The sequence below is a fragment of the Natrix helvetica genome (genome assembly GCF_964273705.1).
Source record: "Natrix helvetica genome assembly, chromosome: 6".
Lineage (NCBI taxonomy): Eukaryota > Metazoa > Chordata > Lepidosauria > Squamata > Natricidae > Natrix > Natrix helvetica.
Genome location: NC_138553.1, coordinates 9,542,122 through 9,564,207, shown reverse-complemented (window position 1 = coordinate 9,564,207; position 22,086 = coordinate 9,542,122). Strand labels below are relative to the sequence as shown.

At 43.5% G+C, this 22,086-nt stretch overlaps 1 protein-coding gene across 1 annotated transcript; it reads right to left on the bottom strand.

The window, feature by feature from the left end:
* Positions 1-265: 265 nt before the first annotated feature.
* On the bottom strand, positions 266-22,071 carry RECQL (RecQ like helicase). Its single transcript, XM_081956836.1, has 17 exons — positions 22,014-22,071; positions 21,657-21,884; positions 15,094-15,201; positions 14,411-14,488; positions 13,978-14,172; positions 12,796-12,975; positions 11,653-11,759; positions 9,646-9,844; positions 8,570-8,736; positions 8,067-8,148; positions 7,552-7,700; positions 7,354-7,471; positions 6,857-6,995; positions 5,916-6,007; positions 3,119-3,335; positions 2,495-2,624; positions 266-1,060 (listed from the first exon to the last, which is right to left on the bottom strand). Exons 4-17 carry the CDS (start codon positions 14,427-14,429, stop codon positions 896-898), a joined length of 1,959 nt encoding a protein of 652 aa, XP_081812962.1. The 5' UTR covers positions 14,430-14,488; positions 15,094-15,201; positions 21,657-21,884; positions 22,014-22,071; the 3' UTR covers positions 266-895.
* Positions 22,072-22,086: the final 15 nt, after the last annotated feature.

Below are 22,086 nucleotides of genomic sequence, written 5' to 3'. Positions count from 1 at the left end.
TTCCCCATTAAAAAAAAAAAAAAAGCAGCTCCTCTTCACATTTTAAATCAAACTTTATTCTATATAAATCCACCCAGCTATGTCAATTATGGATAGCAGCTAAAATAAGCACCCTGTACTGAGCGCTCTTGTTGAATATTTATACCAGTACTGAATTTTTATCCACAATCACTGCATCCCTCATAATTTCAGGAATTACTTTTGACTAATGTGTCAGAATAAACTTCGTACACTGGACTTTTCAAGGAGAAGCGAGTGTATAAAGTTGCATTTCAAGGCATTTTTATTTCAGCAGCAAATTGGAACAGTTCGTGCCAAGGAGGAGCCTCCCTGCTGAAAAGCCATTACTTTTTTTAAGACAGACTTACTGTATTTTTCAGTCTATAAGATGCACTTTCCCCCACCCTGAAAAGTGGGTGGAAATGTCTGTGCGTCTTATAGAGCGAATATTGCTGAAGCCCCGCGCACCCATCGATCCCTGCAGCCTGGAACAGCTGATTGGCGGTATTCTGGGAGGCCGATCCAACCACCAATCAGCTGCTCGTGCTAAATCAGGCTGTGCCAGGCGATTTGCTGTTTGCTGTAAGGAGGCAAATTGCTGGGAGGCAGAGGCAGATTTGTTTTGTTTTCCTTCCCAAAAGCTAGGTGCGTCTTATAGTCCGAAAAATACAATACTTTACGCCAAGCCTCTAACGCTTGCCTCAAACTCTCCAGTTCCATTACCATAGGTTTTATATCTGTATTTTTAAAAAAATCTGAGTGTGTATGTATGTTTAAAAACATAAGGACAACCATTTCTTTTACCAACATTTCTCCAACCAAATTCTTTTTTTTCTGACTGGCCTGTCTCCCTACAGGCAAAGATGTGTGTAGGTTGTCCCAAGAAGCAACTTTCTTAATCTATGATGACAAGCTCATCTTCTTCTTCTTTATTAGTCGTAAGTTTAACTTTTTTTGCTTTAACGTGATCTTTTGCAAGAGAGTCACCTTCCTGGTTTGGGGATGTAAACTTCATTTTCTTTCCTGAGGTCCTCGGGCTGGATAATTGAGAACATTTTCCCTGTTGATGAAGTCATTTTTAACAAATTAAAGCAAATACAAACTTTACATGGGTAATGCTTTTCTGATTCTTCCCCTTGAAAATTCTGGCAAATATGGTTCCATTAAAAAAAAAAAGCAGTATTTTGCCTTTCTCTGAATTAGGTTATAGGGATAGTAAAGGCGTTGCTTTGATTAGACAAATAGCAGGCCCTCCAAATATGTCCATCAACTCAAATCAATATAACTGTGGCCAAGTGATTTTTGGTAGCTGTAGACCAAACCTTTTGGAGGGCACCTGATTAACTTCTCTAGAAGTAAATATTAGCAAGCAATACAGGACACTGATACACCGATGCCAATGTGTTTCAAATATTTGAAGCTTGTAGATCTATTACCACGCCATATATCTTTTGACGCGGATCGTGGAATCATTTAGCTGACACGAGTCACATTTTTAGAATGGTGAGATTTAATTCAGCCTCTCAGCAGCCTTTAAATTTACTATCTGCTCACAACCAGTAATTTAATGCTTGTGAGTTTCACAAAGCTGTGACATCATGTGACTACATAGATCCTACTCTTAATTGTTCAAGTAAATCATGCACCAAGCAGTTACTTGTATACGTTGCTTACCTTACACAAAGACATGTTCAGGGGAAAAAAGTATAGGGTGGAATTTTGAAACAGGCAGTTCTTGCTACAAGTTCCCTGGCCCAAGGAATACTACAGCCACATCAAAATTCAAATCTCATTTGAACTCTTGTTACCCTTGGCAGATTCAAGACTAACAGAAACTGTCTTGGGAAATCAGATCCAAGTAGAAGCCACTGCCTGTTCCAGAGTTCAAAATTACCACCTTGATATTCCTGGGAAGGCAGCAGAGCCACAACAGACTTCTCAATTTACCTCCAAATTCTATCTTCTTCTATATATAAAAAATCCACCTGTGTATGTGTATGTTCCAGCCTAACTCTGGAACGCCTCGAGCAATTTTGACCGAACTTGGTACACAGATGATTTACCCTCTGGAGAAAAATACTGTGTCGGTAAGACACCCCTAACACCTTCTTGGGGGTGGGTCTTCTGTTAAGATACAGCCTGTTGTGCCTTAAAATGGCTTCTACTGTACCATCTTTAAATGGCTACTACTGTGCAGATCAGTGGAGTTGCCATGGTAACGGCTTCACAGTACTCCACAAGGGGGCTCCCTCTGGTACAGGGGAAAATCCAACATTAGAAATTACATTTGGTCTGGACATTTTCCCCCTATAAATAAATACCCAGGTAACGGCTAGTCAGAAATAAATCAGGGAAAGAACGAATAATAACATCCTAATGTGCTTTTCAGCAATATAAGCTATAGAGAAGAGTAATAACATTGAAATATACCACAGCCGGAATTATTAGATAACTGCTGTTGAAAAATAAGGAAAAAGAAATAACACAGTCTCACCTTAGCAGTTTTATGTTTGCCCTGTATCCCTTGCATAGCGATAACATGAGCCTTATCTTTCAGAAGGTTAGCTTTGGGTCCTATCTTCACATAGGATATTGTGGCGAAGGCTGTAAAGCTGAAGTCTTCCCTGGAAGGCAAAGTCTTTTTGTTAACGAAAAGGAAGGATTTTGTTAGAATATTCATGACTGGGAGAGACATGGTAACAAGGTCAGCCAATGAATAGGCATAGCAACTAAGTCAGCCAATGGGAGCTTAGACAGATCTGAGTCTGTGCTGAGAATCGAAACTGAAACTACTCTGTCTGCTCTCCTGCTTGTGTTTGCTTGTAACTTCTACCACGCTGAAAGAATCTACTATTGGTATTGTACATTTATTCATCTGTTATTATGTATATAAAGAAGTTAATGAATCCAGCTGAATCAGTTATCTGTGTGTGCTTTCTGGATTTGATTTTTCGGCAACAAACTGACAGATTTAGAGAGGTTTTACAGGACATGCACTAAGATTAGACACCAATTGCTCAAACCAGCAATCTGTGAAAGAGATACAAGCAGTGGGGCGATGAAGAATTTACATGGGTTGCACGGAAAAGAGTGAATTTTTAAAAACCGCCGGGCTTACTTCAGATACTGCTGCAGAATCAAATGGGCAACGATTCTCTCCAATGCGTCGCGGGGAAGTTTGGGAGCAGCAATCTCCAATCCCAGTTTTGATAGACCCTTCCCCAGCCAAGCATCGATCAATTTCAGAGGGGTGAATTTCTGCTTCATTTGGTCCACTTGCTTTAAAATCTTGATGAGCTCCCTGCAGTGCTCTGTCACGTCTATCTTCTCCAACACTGAAAGGAGAGAATTAACGCACACATGAACAATAATCAATCCCAGGGAAAGCTAGAAAGATAAAAGCAGGAATTGAGATTCAGTTTCCGCCCTACGTGGGACCTTTTGGGTAATCAACTCCCGTGTTTCTAAATATGCAAAACAAAAAATGAAAGAACACAAACGAAATGATATTGGTCCAGCGAAGTGGTCCAATATAAAAAGAAAATGAATCCAAACAAATCTAAAAATACAGGTCTCTTCTGGACAGGCCAAATCCTTCTAATTTTTCATACAGTGATCAGCTGCATCAGCAACTTTCAAAGAGGCTCTAAGGGATCCATTGATTTAGGATTTCAGACTATGCATTCCTAATTCAAATCCTGCCTGTCAAGGAAAGCCTATGCAAGTCTATCAATAACATCCTAGATCAGGGGTGTCAAACTCAATTACACTGAGGGCCATATTAGCATAATGGTTGCCCTTTCATATAGATACAGAATAACAGTGCTGGAAGGGACTTTGGAGGTCTTCTAGCCCAACCCTCTGCTCAAGCAGGAAATCCTATATAATTTCAGACAAATCGTTCTCCAATCAATTGCTTAATAACCAGAGATCAGCACATATCCGACTTAACAACGCAGAGTCCTCCTAATAGTTACCGTTCTGTCAATTCAATATTTTGAGATTTCTATTTTTCTTGTTTCTAGAAACCGGCTGGGACAAGCTGAAATATTTATATCCATTTTATTTATTTCTTCAATTTCTACTGCTGCCCAATTCAGCGCAGTCACTCTATGCATGACATCTTGCCAGGGTTTGATATTGAATAATTTGTTGTTTTCAGGGGTATGTACCTGTGTGTGTGTGTACACTGACTATGGAAGCAGATATGCCTTTTCTTCCCCTCACTCCCATTCATCAGAAGACACAGGCTGTGTCAGTATGTTGAGAAAAATGGACATGTAAGACAATGAGATGGGAGTGGCATCTCTCAAACTCCTGTGGCACCGGGGCTCCGCAGCCCAGCTTTGCTCAGGGGGCACCTGGCCACACTAACCACCTCGAGGCTGCTGCTTTCAGTGCTGGGGGGGGGGCAAGGCAGGGTGAGACCGGGGGGGGGGGGCGTAAGACCAAAGAGCTGCAGGTGCTGCCGGGCACTGTCTGTCCCCATGCCACATCACCTCCTGTGCGCGCACCAAGGGGGAGTTCCTGGCCGGAGCTGAGGCAGCAGGGACTGGCCCCTCGCCATTTGCAAGGCAGCCCTGTGGGCCAGATGTAGCCACATCTGGCCTATGGGCCTTGAGTCTGACACTCCTCTCCTAGATGTTCAACTCCACAAACCAATTGTGCAATTACTGGTAAACACTTTAAACTGTACTCCAAAATCACAAGAAAATTGACATCAGTGAAAGTATTTGATATAACCCAGGGGTGTCCAAACGTGGGAACTTTAAGACTTGTGGACTTCAACTCCCAGAATTCCCCAGCCAGCATGGGAGTTGAAGTCCACAAGTCTTAAAGTTCCCAAGTTTGGACACCCCTGATATAACCAGTTTACAACTTGGGAAAAAGAAAGCAGAGTTATCTCAGATTATCACCTGAATTTTTGTCAATAGTTGAGATAAGAATAAGTTTAATATTAGACCGGGGAGAGTATAAAAAGATCATTCATGCCTAAGACATTTCTTGCTATCCTTCCACATTTGCATATGAGTCAAACAAATCTATTACGCAAATGCCTTCAAAAGCCAAATGGTTACTCATTTGATTTGTGAACGTCTCCTATGACTTTTATCACCAGGAAACTCTGATGATATTCTTAACAATCTCTAATGGTGTTTGGTGAACCATTACACTAAAAGGCTGAACTAAAGCAAAGATATACAAGATGATTTCAGAATCCGGAACAATGACTCCAACCAGCCTATGCAAATTATCCCTTTCATCTTCTAAGCTCTTAAAATTCCACTTTGGAAAAACAGATTTGGTAGTGTTGTGGCCCACCAGCGGCCAGTGGAGCTGGCAGCAGATTCGGACAGTGAGGAGGTTGGGGAGGAACATGGGCCAGTCCTGGAGTCTGGGGAAGGCTCGGATGAGGGCTCTGTATCAGAGGCAGAGATGGGGCCAGGGCTGTATGCCAGTTATCAGCTGCCTTCAGAGTCAGACATCAGTGAGGCAGACAAACAGCTGGAGCCTGTTCCCGGTGTGCACATGCGCAGAATACCCAGGCGAAGGAAACAGGTAAAGAACAGGAGTCGACTTGTGTGTAAGGCCACAGGTAGACGATGAATGGTCCCTCCCAGAGGAAATAAAAGAAGAGCTAAAGGGGAGTGGAGTTTGCAGGAGACAATTAGTTCGCTTAATTGATTCATGACTCTCCTTGCCAGGTTTTGCAGATATCAGCCTGTCAGCTGTCCAAGCCAGATAAGGTCTATGACTGTAAACCCTCCCTTGAAAGACTTTACTGGATGTAATGAGCAGAATTCACAGTAACTTAATAAAAGGGGGTTTTGTCGGGACAAGGAGTTTGCTTCATGCTCTTGGGAAGCCTCAGTCAGAACAGGTAGCGATTGTCTTTTTCCTGCTCTCCCACTTACTCTCTTCTTGGCAGCAGTTGTCACACATTTTATTACAACTGGCAGAATCCCAGGCTTCGTCAAAGTGATGAGCGATCTGGACTCGGCGGCATCTGCGGCAGAAATACCAGAGTCAGAAGCAATCAGTGGGCCTACACACGCACAACCACCTACTGTCTATAGATACTCCTCAACCACCTACTGCAGGGGTGTCAAACTCAATTTCATTGAGGGCTGCATCAGGGTTGTATTTGACCTTGGGCAGCGGGGAGGGTGGGCAGCTCGACATCACTCATCAAGGCTCTGTTTTCAGCTGTGCACGGCTTGCCTGGGCTGCCAGCAAAAATGGAGCTCGGCTTCCCTGGCAGAGGCACCACAGGCCAGCCTGCTGTTTTCAGGGCTGGCCCGTGGGCCAGATCTAAACACCACGTGGGCAGGATTCGGCCCGCGGGCCTTGAGTTTGACACCCCTGACTTAGAGTCTACAGATACTCCTCAATTGTCTTTGTAAGCCAAGAACTACCTGTATTTGTTTTTGAAGTTCTGACAGCTGCTCCTTCCCTCCCCCCCCCGCCCCGATAGTCACGCGAGTGAATTTTGGGCACTTGGCAACCGGCTCACATTTACAGCTGTTCACAGTGCCCCCCTCACATGATCTTACTTGCAACATTTCTGCTGGAAATTGGCCTTTACTTTTACTCTCCAGCAAAACCTGTCCTTTAGCATATGATGCATTCTTGCTTAATAACCGCTGCATTCACACTACACCGCCGCACTGACTCAACCACCATCGCAAAAAAAGAAGTCATAAAATCAGCCCTGGTACACGGTAACCGACTTTACAACCGTCGTGACTTACAAACCAAAAACTCTGGGCACAATCACGGCTGTAGGTCACAAACTACCTGTAGTTTCAACACAGGAAAACACCTGCCAGTCCCACCAGTGAAGAAAGCCACTTGCCTTCCCATATCGTGACAGTAGGAAACCATCCCGTACAGTTTCTGTTGTCCCACATTTTCCATCACCACCATAGTGCTGATTCTGAATATGTCACCAAAGCCGTAATATAAGATGCAATCGGCTCTCTGGTCATCCCGACCTGAAACGGATTTGATATTTTTTTAAAAAAATAAAGATACATTTTCACCTGCAGCTAAGAAACACAAATCCCTCCCCGAAATCAGAGGTGATATTTAGCCGGTTCGGACCGGTTTGCTCGAACTGGTAGTGGAAATTGAGGGTGCACCCACCACCCGCGCCGGTTCTATGCCATCCTATTTAGGCACGTTTCCAAGCCGTGCGCATGCATGCAAGCCGTGCACACGATCAAAGTGCATGTACGGAAGGCCGAGCATATGCGTGGATGGGGTGCGCGCAAGCGCGCATGCTCACATTTGTGAACAGGTAAAGAAAGTGAATACCACCCCTGCCCAGAATAGGTTCTCACTTAAGTATACCTGCACGTCCGCTCTCTTGGTAGTAATTTTCCATGGATTTACTCATGGAATGATGTATGACAAACCTCACGTCTGGCTTATCGATTCCCATGCCGAAAGCAACAGTGGCCACCACAACCTGAAATGTAAAGACGACAGAAATCAGGACATAAAGTCATCCCAGTTGAACAGAAAAAACTACTGTATCATGGACTCCACCTGGATTTCGTTGGCACACCACCGCTTGTGAACTCTGCTCTTATCTTTGGGATCCATATTTGCGTGGTAGGTACCTGCTTTAATCCCCAGTTTTTGTAAATTCATAGTAACTTGCTCAGCATCTTTCTGGGAAAAACAGTAGATAATTCCTGTGTCAACAAAGTAAGTAAGGCTGTTTAATGTAACAGAATAGAAGCAAAAGAGAGGGTTATTCAACCTAGGGGTGCCCAACCCCCGGGGGCCATGGCCCACTTCTGGACCTCGGCTCAGTTCGGCCGCCCGAGTGGTGGGCAAGCGTGCATAAGCACACAGCTCCACTTGCTAGTGCAATTTGTGTGAACGGCAGGCGTGCTATTTGTGCACATGGAGACGCACACACCTGACACAAAACAATACACATTTTCTATTTTGAACATGTCCTCAGTACTCAAACAGGGTGTGGGAAGAGGCTAACAATGGTGATCTCTTAGAGATGCTATCCTATTCTCAGAAGGGATTCTTCATAGACTGCTCACCTGAAAGGCCTTTGTATCTTCCATTGATAAGCTTCACAATATCCTCAATGCAATTCTGAGCAGATGATGGCTTTTGACGAACCTAAAATGATATACATTTTTTAGAAAAGAATTCAAGAATCCTTTCTTTTAAGTCATTTGAGCCTTACATAAATTTAAAATTAACATCAGTCTCTCAGTATGGAAAGTTGAGGCCATCTGTTCTAAGTCAGTACTTTTCAGCTTCGGCAACTAAGACAGGTGGACTTCAACTCTCAGAATTCTTCAGCCAGTAGGCTGGCTACATGTAGAATTCTGGGAATTGAAGCCTACACATTTTGAAGTTAACAAGGTTCTAAGTAAATAAAATAAGAGCAATGAAAGCAGAATGAAGGACAAATGAGTGATCTCCAGACTTGAGTCCCAGCAGTCCTGAACATTTTCCCAGAAGATCTAAATAGGGGCAAATTAGAAGAGATTTTACTCATTTAAAATGGCGTGGGGAACTAATGTAACAAAAGTACCTCGTAATAGAGATTAGGCCGGTTGAAGGATGCTGTGAAGGTGATGCATTTGGACACACAGAGGATGTTCTGCGCGTCACGCAGCACATGTCCTGTCGCAGTGGCAGTCAGTCCAATCAATGGAGCATTGGGAAACTGTCGTTTTAAGATGCCAAGCAACTTGTAATCTGGATATGTAAGAAAAGAGCAGAGATGTTGCGTTACACCACTGACAGTAGGCCATGTGTAATGTAGAGGTTTAAGGCACAAAGCTAGAAATCAGGAGGCTGTGGTTTGTGTGTCGCCACAAGCATAAAACCAGCTGGTTGACTTTGGGCCAGTCCCTTTCGCTGTCTTAGGAAGAAGCAGTGGAAAAGCATTTCCAAAAACGTTGCTAACGTTTTACTTCTGAGGGGAAAAATCCCCCTACAACTAAGCGTAAGATAAAATGTGCATGTTGTGGTCTGCCAGCAGTCAGCGGAGCTGGTGACAGATTCGGACAGTGAGGAGGTTGGGGAGGAACATGGGCCAGTCCTGGAGTCTGGGGAAGGCTCGGATGAGGGCTCTGCGTCGGAGGCAGAGATGGGGCCAGGGCTGTCCGACAGTTATCAGCTGCCTTCAGAATCAGCTATCAGTGGGGCAGAAGAACAGCTGGAGCCTGTTTCCGATGTGTGCATATGTAGAGCTGCCAGGAGAAGGGAACAGTTAAGGAACAAGGGCTGACTTGGGAGTAAAGCCAAGACTTGAGAGTTTGCAGGAGACAATTAGTTCAATTCATTAGGGTGAAGATCTGTTCCTGACTTCTTGCCAAATAATTGCTGCTACAGCATGGCGTTTGGAAAATAATGGCCTGGTAGCTCTCTAAGTCTGATAAAGGTCTGTAGTTGTGAACTCTCGTGAAAGACTGTTTGCTGGGGCTTTGCTAGAGAGGAATTCCCTTTAACCTAAAATAAAAGGGGTTTTATCGGGATGAGGAGTCTGCTTCATGCTTTGGGAAGCCTAGGTGAGAACAGTGAAGAAAGCAGCAATTTGATTGTTAGCAAAGAAAAAATAGCAATTCTCCCTCTTTGCATTAAGTTTCTTTTGGGTAGATATACCAGGTCTGAAGTCATGCCCCCACTGGCTACAGCAATGGACTTCGTCTACGGCAATCCGGGTCAGCTGTCCTGTTTGGTAAGCTTTTTCTAGTTTGGACATAAACATCTTGCTTTTTGCTATCTTCTCTGGAGTCACATAAAGAAGCTTGAGTTGCGAGTTGCGAGACAGCATTTCGCCATGAACCCACTTCACATGTTCCTGGGGAGGGTGAGGGGGGGAGAGAAAAAAGATATTGTTTGAGTCAGTTAGAAAATGCCAAGGCCTGACTCAATATGGGTCAGTTTGTCACACACGTTTTGGCACAAAGCCACTTCAGACCAATGGTGGAATTCAAAATTTTTTACTACTGGTTCTGTGGGCATGGCTTGGTGGTTGTGGCATGGCTTGGTGGGCATGGCAGGGGAAGGATACTGTAAAATCTCCATTCCCACCAGAGGTGGTATTCAGCAGGTTCTGACCAGTTGTGGAGAACCAGTAGCAGAAATTTTGAGTAGTTTGGAGAACCAATAAATACCACCCATCTATTATCTGCCTCCTGAGTCCCAGCTGATTGGGGGGAAATGGGGATTTTGCCCTGGAGTGGGGAGGGAATGGAGATTTTACAGTATCCTTCCCCTGCCACGCCCAACAAGCCATGCCCACAGAACCGCTAGTAAAAAAATTTGAATCCCACCACTGATTCCCACCCCGCTCCGAGGGAAGATTACTGCAAAATCCCCATTTCCTCCTGATCATTTCCTCCCTTCCGAACTCTCTGTACTATCCATTATGTAATCATTTCTTTTACAAGTAGTCCTCAACTTATGACCGGAATTGGGACCAGAATTTCTGCTTCCAAATCATTGTGGTTGTAAGCTGAGTTGGACTCAATTTTACGACCATTTTTATAATGGATCATTATGCGAATCACTTTGGTCATTGCCACAATTTCAAGTGTGAGCTCATTCTTCCAAATGGGCATTTCTTGCTGGAAACCAAAAAAAAAAAAAGCTCACAAATTGCAACCATGTGACTGCAGGACACTGTAACTGTAATAAATGCAAACTGGTTCCTGCATTGCGATCACCTGACCACAGGTCAGTTTCAGTCAATTTCAGAGTTCAGTCAGTCAATTATCCATCGAACACAGTCCAGTATCATATAATCAGTTCAGCACACACAGTCGCTAACAGTAGCAAAACTCACAGTAACTCACCATACGTCTAACAAGCAGTATTCACCGATCAGCATCTAACAAACAGAGAGCTAAGAGTCATTCTGGCTCCCTCTTATGGCTGCTTGAGGTAACAGCAACCAATCACATGTTTTATATATATTGCTGACCCAACCGTTAGCTTACATTCCTAACAGTGTGATGGTCATAAATGTGAGGACTGGACTTTTTTCAATACTGCCGTAACTTTAAATCATCATTAAGTTGAGAACTGCCTGCCTGGGGCTTGTTTACAGTTCAACTTTCAGCAGTAGCCGTTCCACAACAAACACTAAGAGAGAAGGCTTACCTTTCGCCTCTGAATTTTCTTATTATCTGGGACACTAAGGTCACAGAGGTAAATTCTGATTTGTCTGCCAGATAAAAAGAGATCATTTCCAAGTTGGAAGTGTGTGCAGATTCTCAATCATCCAGATCATGATTGTCCCCCAAAGATGCTTTCCAAAAGGCAACTGGACTTTCTTCCTTTTATTTCCCCCCCTTGAAAACATTTCACTTATCACCCAACAAGCTTCTTCGATTCTGAAGAACTGAAAGTGAAGCGTTTTCGGAAGTGGGGGGGAATCAAGGAAGTCCAGTTGCCTTTTGGAAAAGCACCTTTGGCTTTTCAATCAAGTGTTAAATCCAAGGCTGTTTGTCGTGGCATCAACATATAGATCTTTTCCAAGAATCTTTTTTCCTATGTCATTTTGGTGGCAAAACTCATTCTAATCAGCAGAATCACACCCTTGTTCACTTACAGCTGCTGCTTTCAAAAAAACAACATCTCTGGTAACTGGTCATCAAGCCATACCTTGCTGCTGGAAGCATTCAGTAGAGTTGCTGATATACCCAGCTGTTCCAACATCATTAGCTGATCCTCCATGAGGGAGATGAGAGGACAGATCACAAGGGTGAAGCCTGGAACAAAAAGAAAAACGTATGATTTAATCACTGGAAAAATGTCTTTTCTTTGTTGGCACCTTTTCATTTAATAAGAGAAATGTCATACTGCAGAAGGAAAGCAGAGAGGTCCTTCATGCTGCCTGAGTTTGATTGTTTTCCTGCAGACATATCATTATCCAAACTAGGTAACATCATCAGTGCTAATAAGGAGTGGGGTTTGCTCTCTGTTTATATTCAACCCCAACCTCTGGTCCGTGGATCGGCATACCGGCAACCGGGCTGTGCAAACAAATGTGTCAGGCCTGCAGCCATCTTTTCTTTTGGATCTTTGGGCTGCCACACTTTCTATTCTTCTACTATGCATTTTCTATTGTGGGAAAATGGGAGGGGGGATTATATGAAGTGAGATGCAATGTAGCCATAACAAAATTCTTTCTAGAAAGTCAAGGTCATCCTTTGTCTTTGCACCTGGCCAGAACTGGATGGGTGGAACTGCCAGCATGGCAGTGGGAGATTGGGCCATGTAATGGACTGGTGGGTGTGGGGCAAGATCTTGAACTTTCAACTAGGTGGAGAAAACCGGCAAGCTTTCAAATTCGGGTTTTCCCAGATGTGCCAACATGGCTCTCTTAATACATTGGAACTTTGAGCAATACCTTGCCTTGGACTCTGATTTACTTTTGGATGCTATTTGGAACCCTGACAAAATGAGACCCCATCCGTGGGATGCAGCAGCACATGAAACCACGCCCCCTCTGGTCCATGGAAAACCCTCTCTCCACAGAACCGATCTCTGGTGCCAAAAGGTGCGAGGGAGGGGGGTGCACTATTCTAGGTGGCTTGTTGCACTAGAATTGCTTAACACCAATCTTTATCAGCCGATGGAAGTTAATTATTTGGAAGGAAAAGGTTTTCCTATCTGTTTGTCCTAACTGGTCTAAAGAGCATTAGGCTGGAAAAGGTTGTTAGAACATTATGCAGTATGAATCCATCACTTCTTACTGGCTTCAACCAGCAACAGTTGCTGGAGTTGCAAAGCACAGGTCCTTACCCTGAGATCCTTGTGCTGGCAACTGATAACACAGGCTCTTTCCCCCTCCGGTAGGCATGACAAGGAACACATCTCTGCCTGCCATGGTTGCGTTAATTGTCTCCAGCTGCAAGGGCCTAAATTCCTGGAGGCCAAAGCTCTTTTGTAACACAGCCCTAATCTTTGCGGACCACGGAAAGTCTGTGAAAAGAACATTTAAAAACAACTTTTGAGGTTCTTTTTCAGTATAGAAAGACAATTTAAAGGGCTTTTTCTGCAAAGGGGCAACAATGAAGCAATTTTATATGTTTTCCATTTTCTTAATTGAAAAAAAAAATCTGTACTGGAACCACTCTGTTAGAATGCATCAGCCAGAGAACAAGATGTAGAACTACTTGCTTTTCCATCTCCATTTTTCTCTCTTTTACAACCAATGTATTCATTGTGCAATAGAAACGAGAATCAAAGGCAGCAGGCCAAGACCCTTTCTGAAAAACCAAAGTCAACTATGAGGAAGTGAACTACAGCCAACTTCTTTTGATCTAAATCAGGGATGTCAAACTCAAGGCCCAGGGGGCCAGATCCGGCCAGCGGGGTGCTTAGATCTGGCGTGCAGACCCACCCTGGAAACCCGCGGGGCCTCTGCCAGCAAAAACGGAGATCGGGAGGGTCGCGGGCGGCCCTCCCGAGCTCTGTTTTCACTGGCAGTGGGTTGCAGGAAGCTGTCGCAGCCGAAAACGGAGCTGGGGAGCCTGTTTTCACTGGCTGTTTTCTCTGGGGCCACCAGACACCCCTGACACAAGTGTTGTTGAGCTGGCCACACCCCCTAAGGTCAAACACAACCCTGATGCAGTCCTCAAGAAAATCGAGTTTGACACCCCTGATCTAAATGAACACCAAACGGGTGGTTATTTGCATGTCAAAATGTTATGACTGCTTAATATAGTAGTGAAGAATCTTCCCCAAATTTAAATTCATCTGAAGCAACATGAGAGGGAACTCTGCATGAAGAAGGATTATGGAGAGCATGCAGTAGAGGACTTATGCTGCTTTCATCCCAATTTAACTGAAAAAGAGACAAACATAAAATGAACAGCCTTTGCATTTAATAGCAGCGGACATCTTTTGAATATTGAATGTAATGTAGATTAGGTCATTGTGTGACTTAAACGTCAACATAATAAAGATTCTGAACTTGCAAACCTTCTTTCTTCCATTCCTCAGTTGCTGAATCAGCCTCTTTGCTGCTCCCGCTTTCCGTGTCGGAAAACTGTCTTATTTTCTTTTTCAAGGTGGCCTTCTTTTGAATGAGTTGTTGCTGATGTTCAAGAAGTTCTTGAATCTGGATTTCCAATGCCTGCAGTTCATCGTCAACAGATGCCAGCTCCTCCTGCAGCACTGAAGTAGGTGGAAATTGCAACATTTTGTTTTCCATTTGGTGGAAAATTAATACACCCTGGATTCAATGCAATGAATTGTCATACTTTCTCTTTCTCTTAGGCTTGCTCCAACCAAGCCTCCAAAGTAGCTCTAAAGAAAGACATGCTCCATGATGACTAAACTTGTCAATCATTATATTCAGTAACAGGTATAATATATACCTGTTGTAATAAAGTATTTTGGAAGCATGACTTACCTGAAAGAGTCGTTGACATCGCCTTTGAAGTGCTTCACTAACAAATATTAATCAAAGCAATGCTCCAACAGTTTCTTCCTGCAAAAAAAAAAGTTGCTGTAAATCGAGGACTACTTGTACTCTTGTATAGTCAAGGCTATGGTTTCTCCAGTTGCAATGTATGGCTGTGAAGGTTGGACCATAAGGAAGGCTGAGCGCCAAAGAATTGAGGCCTTTGAACTATGCTGCTGGAGAAGACTCCTGCGAGTCCCTTGGACTGCAAGGCGATCCAACTGGTCAGTCCCAGAGGAGATCAATCCTGACTGCTCTTTAGAAGGCCAGATCTTGAAGATGAAACTCAAGTACTTTGGCCACCTAATGAGAAGGAAGGACGCACTGGAGAAGACCCTCATGCTGGGAAAGACTGAGGGCAAAAGAAGAAGGGGACGACAGAGAATGAGGTGGATGGATGGAGTCACCGAAGCAATAGACATGAGCTTAAATGGACTCCAGAGGATGGTAGAGGAAAGGACAGCCTGGAGGAACGTTGTCTATGGGGTCACAATGGGTCGGACACAACTTCGCAACTAACAACGAGACTTGTATTCTATGCTAACCCTAACAGGATGAATAAAATGCCAGGGTTGGACTATGTCTGTGTTTAAACCCTGTTCAATGGGTACAGCATCCCTAGTCCCACTTACAACTCATTAAATTCAGCAAGTTGACAGACATCATGTAGTGCTTAAGATCTCCAAATTGCCACTGGTCCTCAAGTCTTCTGAGGAATACATTTTACTCTGCCCTGAACTCTGTGTGAAAAGAGCAGTAATAGTTTGTTATTAGATAGCCTTTTTTCATTTTAAAGCCAGTTTACTTTATTTTAATCCAGATTTTAAACTAAAAACAAAGACTATAATGCAAAAGACCATTAAGAAAACACTCAAAATCTAGAGTAATGCGATCCCCTTTTTCGCAGCATCTCAAACCATGTGGTCCTGTCCACCATTAAACCATCTTTCCAAGCAGTCTCCATGTTTCGAGTGCCTTTTTCCTCGCTTGGAACTGAACCCAGATGGACACTTCTTCCAATATATGCAACTAATCTGAATATCAGGCAGAGCAAAAAAGTAGTTAAAAAATCTGGCACACTGTTAACATTGGAAGATTGTTGATTGGATTGGTTTAAACTCTTCTCTGAGCTATGCAACTTTCAATTGTCAGTGACATTGGAACAAAAGATAATTCCTATGATGTTTTCTTTCTTGTATGCAACCTATTGTGGCCACTAGAGAGCAGCATATAATCTGTTCAAATTCATCTTTTTTTGGCTCAGTTTAGGGAGTTGAATTCCGCACACCTCTTCAGGTTGCCAAGGTTAAGAAACATTGCTATGGGTTGGGTTTTTTTTAGGGGAGGGGGAATCTTCGAGGCAGTGCTGACTCCTGGCAACTACCTGGACAAGTCCCTGAAGTTTTCTTGGCAAGATTTTAGAAGCAATTTGCCTGTTTCCTAGGACTGAGAGTGACTCGTGGAAGCATCAAAACAAAGACAAGCCAATATAAAGAAGTAAATAACAAAGTTGCTGCCATTAGTACTTTGCAAAATAAAACCCCTTGGTTTTAAGAAATAAATCTTTTAAAAACTTCTAGATCGAAGAAAGGACTTGCATAAATGCTTGCCCTAATATTGTAGTCATCAGAGGAATTCTATCAAATCCACATTTTCTCAAGTTCCTTGCATTCCCTTCTAAAAAAAAGTTCATTTAATTTATACAACTGTTTTTTCAGTACCACATTGTACGAAGTTAGCACCAACCCCTCTCCTTGAAAAATGAGATATTTTAGGAAATATTAAAAGGGCAGAATATTTTCCTTAAAAGAGAGGCAGAAACTCCCCCCCCCCCCTTTGTCAATGAGCCATTAAGGCCTAAGCCAGTCTATTCTACATAACAAATATCTGCCTCCTTCAGGCAGAGCCATAATAGGAATTGGCCAAAGCCCTTTCATTACATCATCATCCAAAAAGGCTCAACCAAGCCTGGGACTCAGGACAGCCTACAGAGTTGACCCTGCATGGCTCCATGGGAGCCTGACAACCAATCAGAATACAAGCTCAAATTTAAAAGCCCAGAGAGGGCATAGAACCAGGACATTCTCAGCATCTCTTCCCTCCCCCCACCCCCTAGGACCTCATACCATGCGCTCCTGTCCATCATCAACAAACCTTCTTTCCAAGCAACTTCCATGAATCCAATGTCTTTTTCCCCACTTGGAACTGAACCCAGATGGACATTTCTTCCAACGATATAAAGGCATTCTTAAACCGTTCAACCGTGTCAGACTTGTTCCAGATAATTTCGCATGGAGAAGCTGCTTCCCCAACATTAGTTTTCTAGGTTGATTGGGGGGGGGGGGGGAGAGGAAATGAAGTACTAAAACCTGTGAATTCCCCACTCTGCCCATGTTTTACAGTGGATCAGTTCAGATATACATTTGGCATTTGAATAAGAGAAGCAAAGTTTACAACGATTACACTCGCGGAATTTCTGCTTGTTACATAGTATTTCAAAACAAGAGGACCTGCATTTCAACCATTACAACAAGTATTTGCTATTGTCAGTGTTACTGCTTTCTATCTGCTTCCACATCAGAATGGAACTTCTATCCAGAAATGTGCTAACTGGATGAAGTTCCAACCTGTTTTTGCAACTTCCAAATATGGAAAGCAAACAGTTTTTCATGGTCTTTTTAAACTATACTAAATTTACCAAATATTCTCTTCTCTCAAAAAAACACAAAAAAAACCCAGCCTTGTCCTCACTGCTCACATCACAGTATCATTGCCAAAGCTTTCAGACAATTTTTTAGGACTGGAGTTTCTAGATAAGACATATCTTGTCTGCCTTGAACAATCACACCATTCTGTCATAATGAGCTGCCATAACAGTCTATGTGGAAAAAATAACATAGTTTTGCAAATTTACATGGTATTTCATGTAATATTTGGTGAATTAGTCTCTAGAACAGCTTATCATAGAAATATTTTCCTGACGATAAGGTGAAATCTTAGTCATGGCTCTCCACGCTAAGTTCTGATTCAAATCTGCACTTGTGACTGTAGGAAGTTAGCACCTACCCCTCTTCTAGGAAAATGAGATATTTTAGGAAATATTAAAAGGGCAGAATATTTTCCCTAAAAGGGAGGCAGAAACTCAGTTCCTAGCCCACCTTTGTCAATGGGCCATTAAGGCCTGAGCCAGTCTATTCTACATAACAAAGATGTACCTCCTTCAGGCAGAGCCATAGTAGGAATTGGCTAAAGCCCTTTCATTACATCATCACCCAGCAAGAGTCAACCAAGCCTGGGACTCGAAAGACAACCTACCCTGCATGGCCCCATGGGAGTCTGACAACCAATCAGAATACAAGCTGAAATTCAAAGACAGAGGGCATAAAACCCAAGCACTCTTGGTATCTCTGCCCTTTTCTTGCCCAGATCTCAAGCCATGTGATCCTGTTCCTCAACAAACCTTCTTTCCAAGCAACTTCCATGTATCCAGTGCCCTTTTCCACACTTGGAACTGAACCCAGGTGGATATTTCTCCCAACATGACTTTGGCAAGTAGCAAATATATTTAGTTTGAACAGGGAAAAAAAAACAAATCATCCCTTTCCTCTCCTATTCCATTCCAGCAGGAACCGTAACTGGTCAAACACTTTTCTTCAGTTCCAAACCTACAGCAGCAGCTTTATTTCCACCTCACGCGTAAGCATGGTTAGAAGACGGATTGGGGAAAATTCAGTAAGCCATGCTTAGCTTAAGTTAAGCATGTTGTATGAACATGTTTCTGAATGAAGAGGTTCATTGGCTGGATGTTGCTCAGTTAACACTCCTCTGAGGGAGATGAGGAAATACAAAATATAAGTCAATTAAAAAAATCCCTAGAATAAAACAACTCATTTGCAATATAAGTCAATTAAAAAAATCCCTAGAATAAAACAACTCATTTGTAGGATGGAGATATATATATATAAAAGTCTCCCTTTATTTATTTATCAGCATGAATACAACACACATACACACACACACACACACACACACACACACACACACACACACACACATATATATATATATATATATATATATATATATATGTTTTCTGAGGTTTTCGCGGGTGTTTGTATGTATGTCTTTGGTTGTTCGGGTTTTCTCCCGCGTAGAATTGGAAGTATCTTCACGACGTTTCGATGAAGTCTCATTCATCATCTTCAGGCTGCTGCTTCCGGCTTGGTGCTTCTGGCTTGGTGCTTCCAGGAGCAATGTGAGATCTCAGCCGGTTCCTCTTTTTAACTGCCAGTGGGGGTTTGTGCTGATTGGGTGGGAGCTTGGCTGCATTCTGATTGGGTGGAGGTGTATTCTGATTGGTAGGGGGCTTGGCTGTGCTCTGATTGGATGGGAGTTTGGCTGTGCTCTGATTGGATGGGGGCGTGTTCTGTTTGGGTGGGGGCCTGGTTGTGCTTGTGTTAGTCTGAGTTGCAGAGGGATTTGAGCTGGTGAGCTGCGTTACTGTTGTTTGGCTTCGTGTTTGTGATCCATGTAGAGGTTAGCAATGACAATTCTTTGATTGGTACTTGGGTGAAGAGTGACTCTCCCACCCAATCAGCACAAACCCCCACTGGCAGTTAAAAAGTCACTCTTCACCCAAGTACCAATCAAAGAAGCCCTGACAGCTATCCAAAACAAATACAACCCCCCCAAACATATCCTAGATCTGACCAACCACTGCCTATCCAACACATACTTCATCTATAATGGACAAAAGTACAAACAAACAGAAGGAGCACCCATGGGATCACCCCTCTCACCTGTCATTGCTAACCTCTACATGGAACACTTTGAAACCCAAGCTCTAGAAAAATCCGATCACAAACCCAAACTCTGGCTCAGATACGTAGACGACACCTTCATAATCTGGCCACACGGGAAAGATAAACTGGACAACTTCCTCACACACCTCAACAGCCTACACCCCAAAATACAGTTCACCATGGAAACAGAAGCCAATAACCAACTCCCCTTCCTGGATGTCTTAGTCTATAAGAAATCCGATGGATCCCTAGGACACACCATCTACCAGAAGAAAACACACACAAACCGCTATTTGCACGCACTCTCACACCACCACCCAGCACAGATCAACTCTGTAGCCAAGACACTCATCTCCAGAACAAAACGCTTAGCTGACGAACAACACCTCAAAACCGAACTACACACTCTCACCAACGTACTAACATCCAACGGATTCCGAAGAAACAATATCACTAACCTAATCCAAAAAGAAAACCCCACTAAAATCCAAGACAGTGAACAAGAAAACGGCAAAGCCCTCCTCCCATACATAAGAGGCACCACAGACAGAATCAGCAAGATCCTCCACAAACACAACATCAAGACAGCATTCTACACAAACCGAAAAATATCCACCATCCTGAGAAACCCCAAAGACAAAATAGAGTTAGAAAATCAAGGAGTATATGAAATCCCATGCACCACCTGCCCCACCACATACATCGGACAAACCAACAGAAGAATAAAGGCACGCATTGAAGAACACAAAAACTCAGTCAGAAAGGAGGAACCAACTTCTTCCCTGGTCCAACACCTCAAAGCCACAGGACATGATATAGACTTTAAAAAGACCAGAACTATTGCCAAAATTGAACACTTTAACAACAGAATAATCAGAGAAGCTATTGAGATAGAAAAACGACCACACAGCATGAATAAACGAGATGATACCTCCCGCCTACCAGCCATTTGGAAACCCGCCCTCACTGACAAACGAGTCCCTAACACTAAGAATGATACCAGACCCACACTCACGAAAACCACACAGGATGTCACTATCACACATCCACGCAAAAAGCAAGCCCAAACCCACACCGATAATGACCACAAACCAGAAGCCCGACCACAAACCAGAAGCCAGACCACAGCTGCATTATTAGCCACTTTAAACCCCTCCAATCCATACATGAAGCAAACTGATGCCCACCACGGAGATGTGGCACGATCACAAACACGAAGCCAAACAACAGTAACGCAGCTCACCAGCTCAAATCCCTCTGCAACTCAGACTAACACAAGCACAACCAGGCCCCCACCCAAACAGAACACGCCCCCATCCAATCAGAGCACAGCCAAACTCCCATCCAATCAGAGCACAGCCAAGCCCCCTACCAATCAGAATACACCTCCACCCAATCAGAATGCAGCCAAGCTCCCACCCAATCAGCACAAACCCCCACTGGCAGTTAAAAAGAGGAACCGGCTGAGATCTCACATTGCTCCTGGAAGCACCAAGCCAGAAGCACCAAGCCGGAAGCAGCAGCCTGAAGATGATGAATGAGACTTCATCGAAACGTCGTGAAGATACTTCCAATTCTACGCGGGAGAAAACCCGAACAACCAAAGACATATATATATATATATATATATATACATACATACATACATACATACATACATAATATATATATAGGAACTCTATATAACTCTAAGATATACGGTAGACCGATCTGACTCTTATCACTAAGCTAACTACGCATGTACACACACATTCTTTCTGTTCGCCTGCCAAGAAGGTAGGCAGGAACACTGCCAAAATGTAATCATTAGCTAGTAAGTTTTGTTTTCATTTTCTTTACAATAAAGTGTGTTTCTTAGAATATATCTCGGGTTTATTTTTCTTAATTATGAAGTAAATTTCAAGGAAAAAACCATGGTTCATCCCTCATTAAATACAATTACCCCAGGAGGGGAACAGGGCTGAATTTCCACCCTGACAATCCTGAGGACACTGATAAAACTCCAAGTACTTCAACGACCCTCTAAAACAGTGTTTCTCAACCTTGGTCACCTGAAGATGTGTGGATTTCAACTCCCAGAATCCCCCAGCCAGCAGAGCTGGCTGGGGAATTCTGGGAATTTAAGTCCAAGCATCTTCAGGTGGGCCAAGGTTGAGAAGCACTGCTCTAAAAGGATGCAAATGACCAGCTGCCTGCAAAGAGTATAAATCCTTCCCTTCCCCACCATCCGGTCAGAGCTGAAGAAGCTTCTTGGATGAGAAGTGAAACATCTTCAAAGAAAAACCAAGAAAGTCCAGCTGCCTCCAGAAAAAAAAGCACCTTTGGGACAACCATGACCTGGAGGACTGATAAATCTCTACAGACTTTTAACTATACAATTTGGGGTGAACAACCTTTGATTGGTGTGGGAGTAGGAATGGATTTCCTGAGGGAAAAATTGCAGACTACAGGAATCATTTGCACCACTCAGGTGACCCCGGGGACACTGATAAAACTCCAACTGCTTCAACGACTCTCTAAAAGGATGCAAACGACCAGCGCTCTGCACGGAATATAAATCCTTCCATTCCTCACTATCCTGTCAGAGCTGAAGAAGCTTCTTGGATGAGAAGCGAAACGTCCTGAAAGAAAGAAAGAAAAACAAGAAAGTCCAGTTGCCTCTTGAAGCGGGGGATAAAAGCACCTCTGGGTCCCTCCCGGAGCAGCCGTCGACCTGCCGCCCAGCTCTTCCCTCAAATGAGGAGACGAACCTCTCCCTCTGCCTTTTTCCCCCTCACGCCGCGCTCAAGAAACCCCCAGCCGGCATCTTGGCCCCGCCCCTCC

Excerpts from the sequence above, each read along its gene's own strand:
- RECQL (XM_081956836.1), bottom strand. Across the intron at positions 8,737-9,645 it reads GGGGCATGACTTCAGACCTG|ATTACAAGTTGCTTGGCATC; the intron begins GTATATCTACCC and ends TTACATATCCAG. Across the intron at positions 7,472-7,551 it reads GGTGTGCCAACGAAATCCAG|GTTGTGGTGGCCACTGTTGC; the intron begins GTGGAGTCCATG and ends TTTACATTTCAG.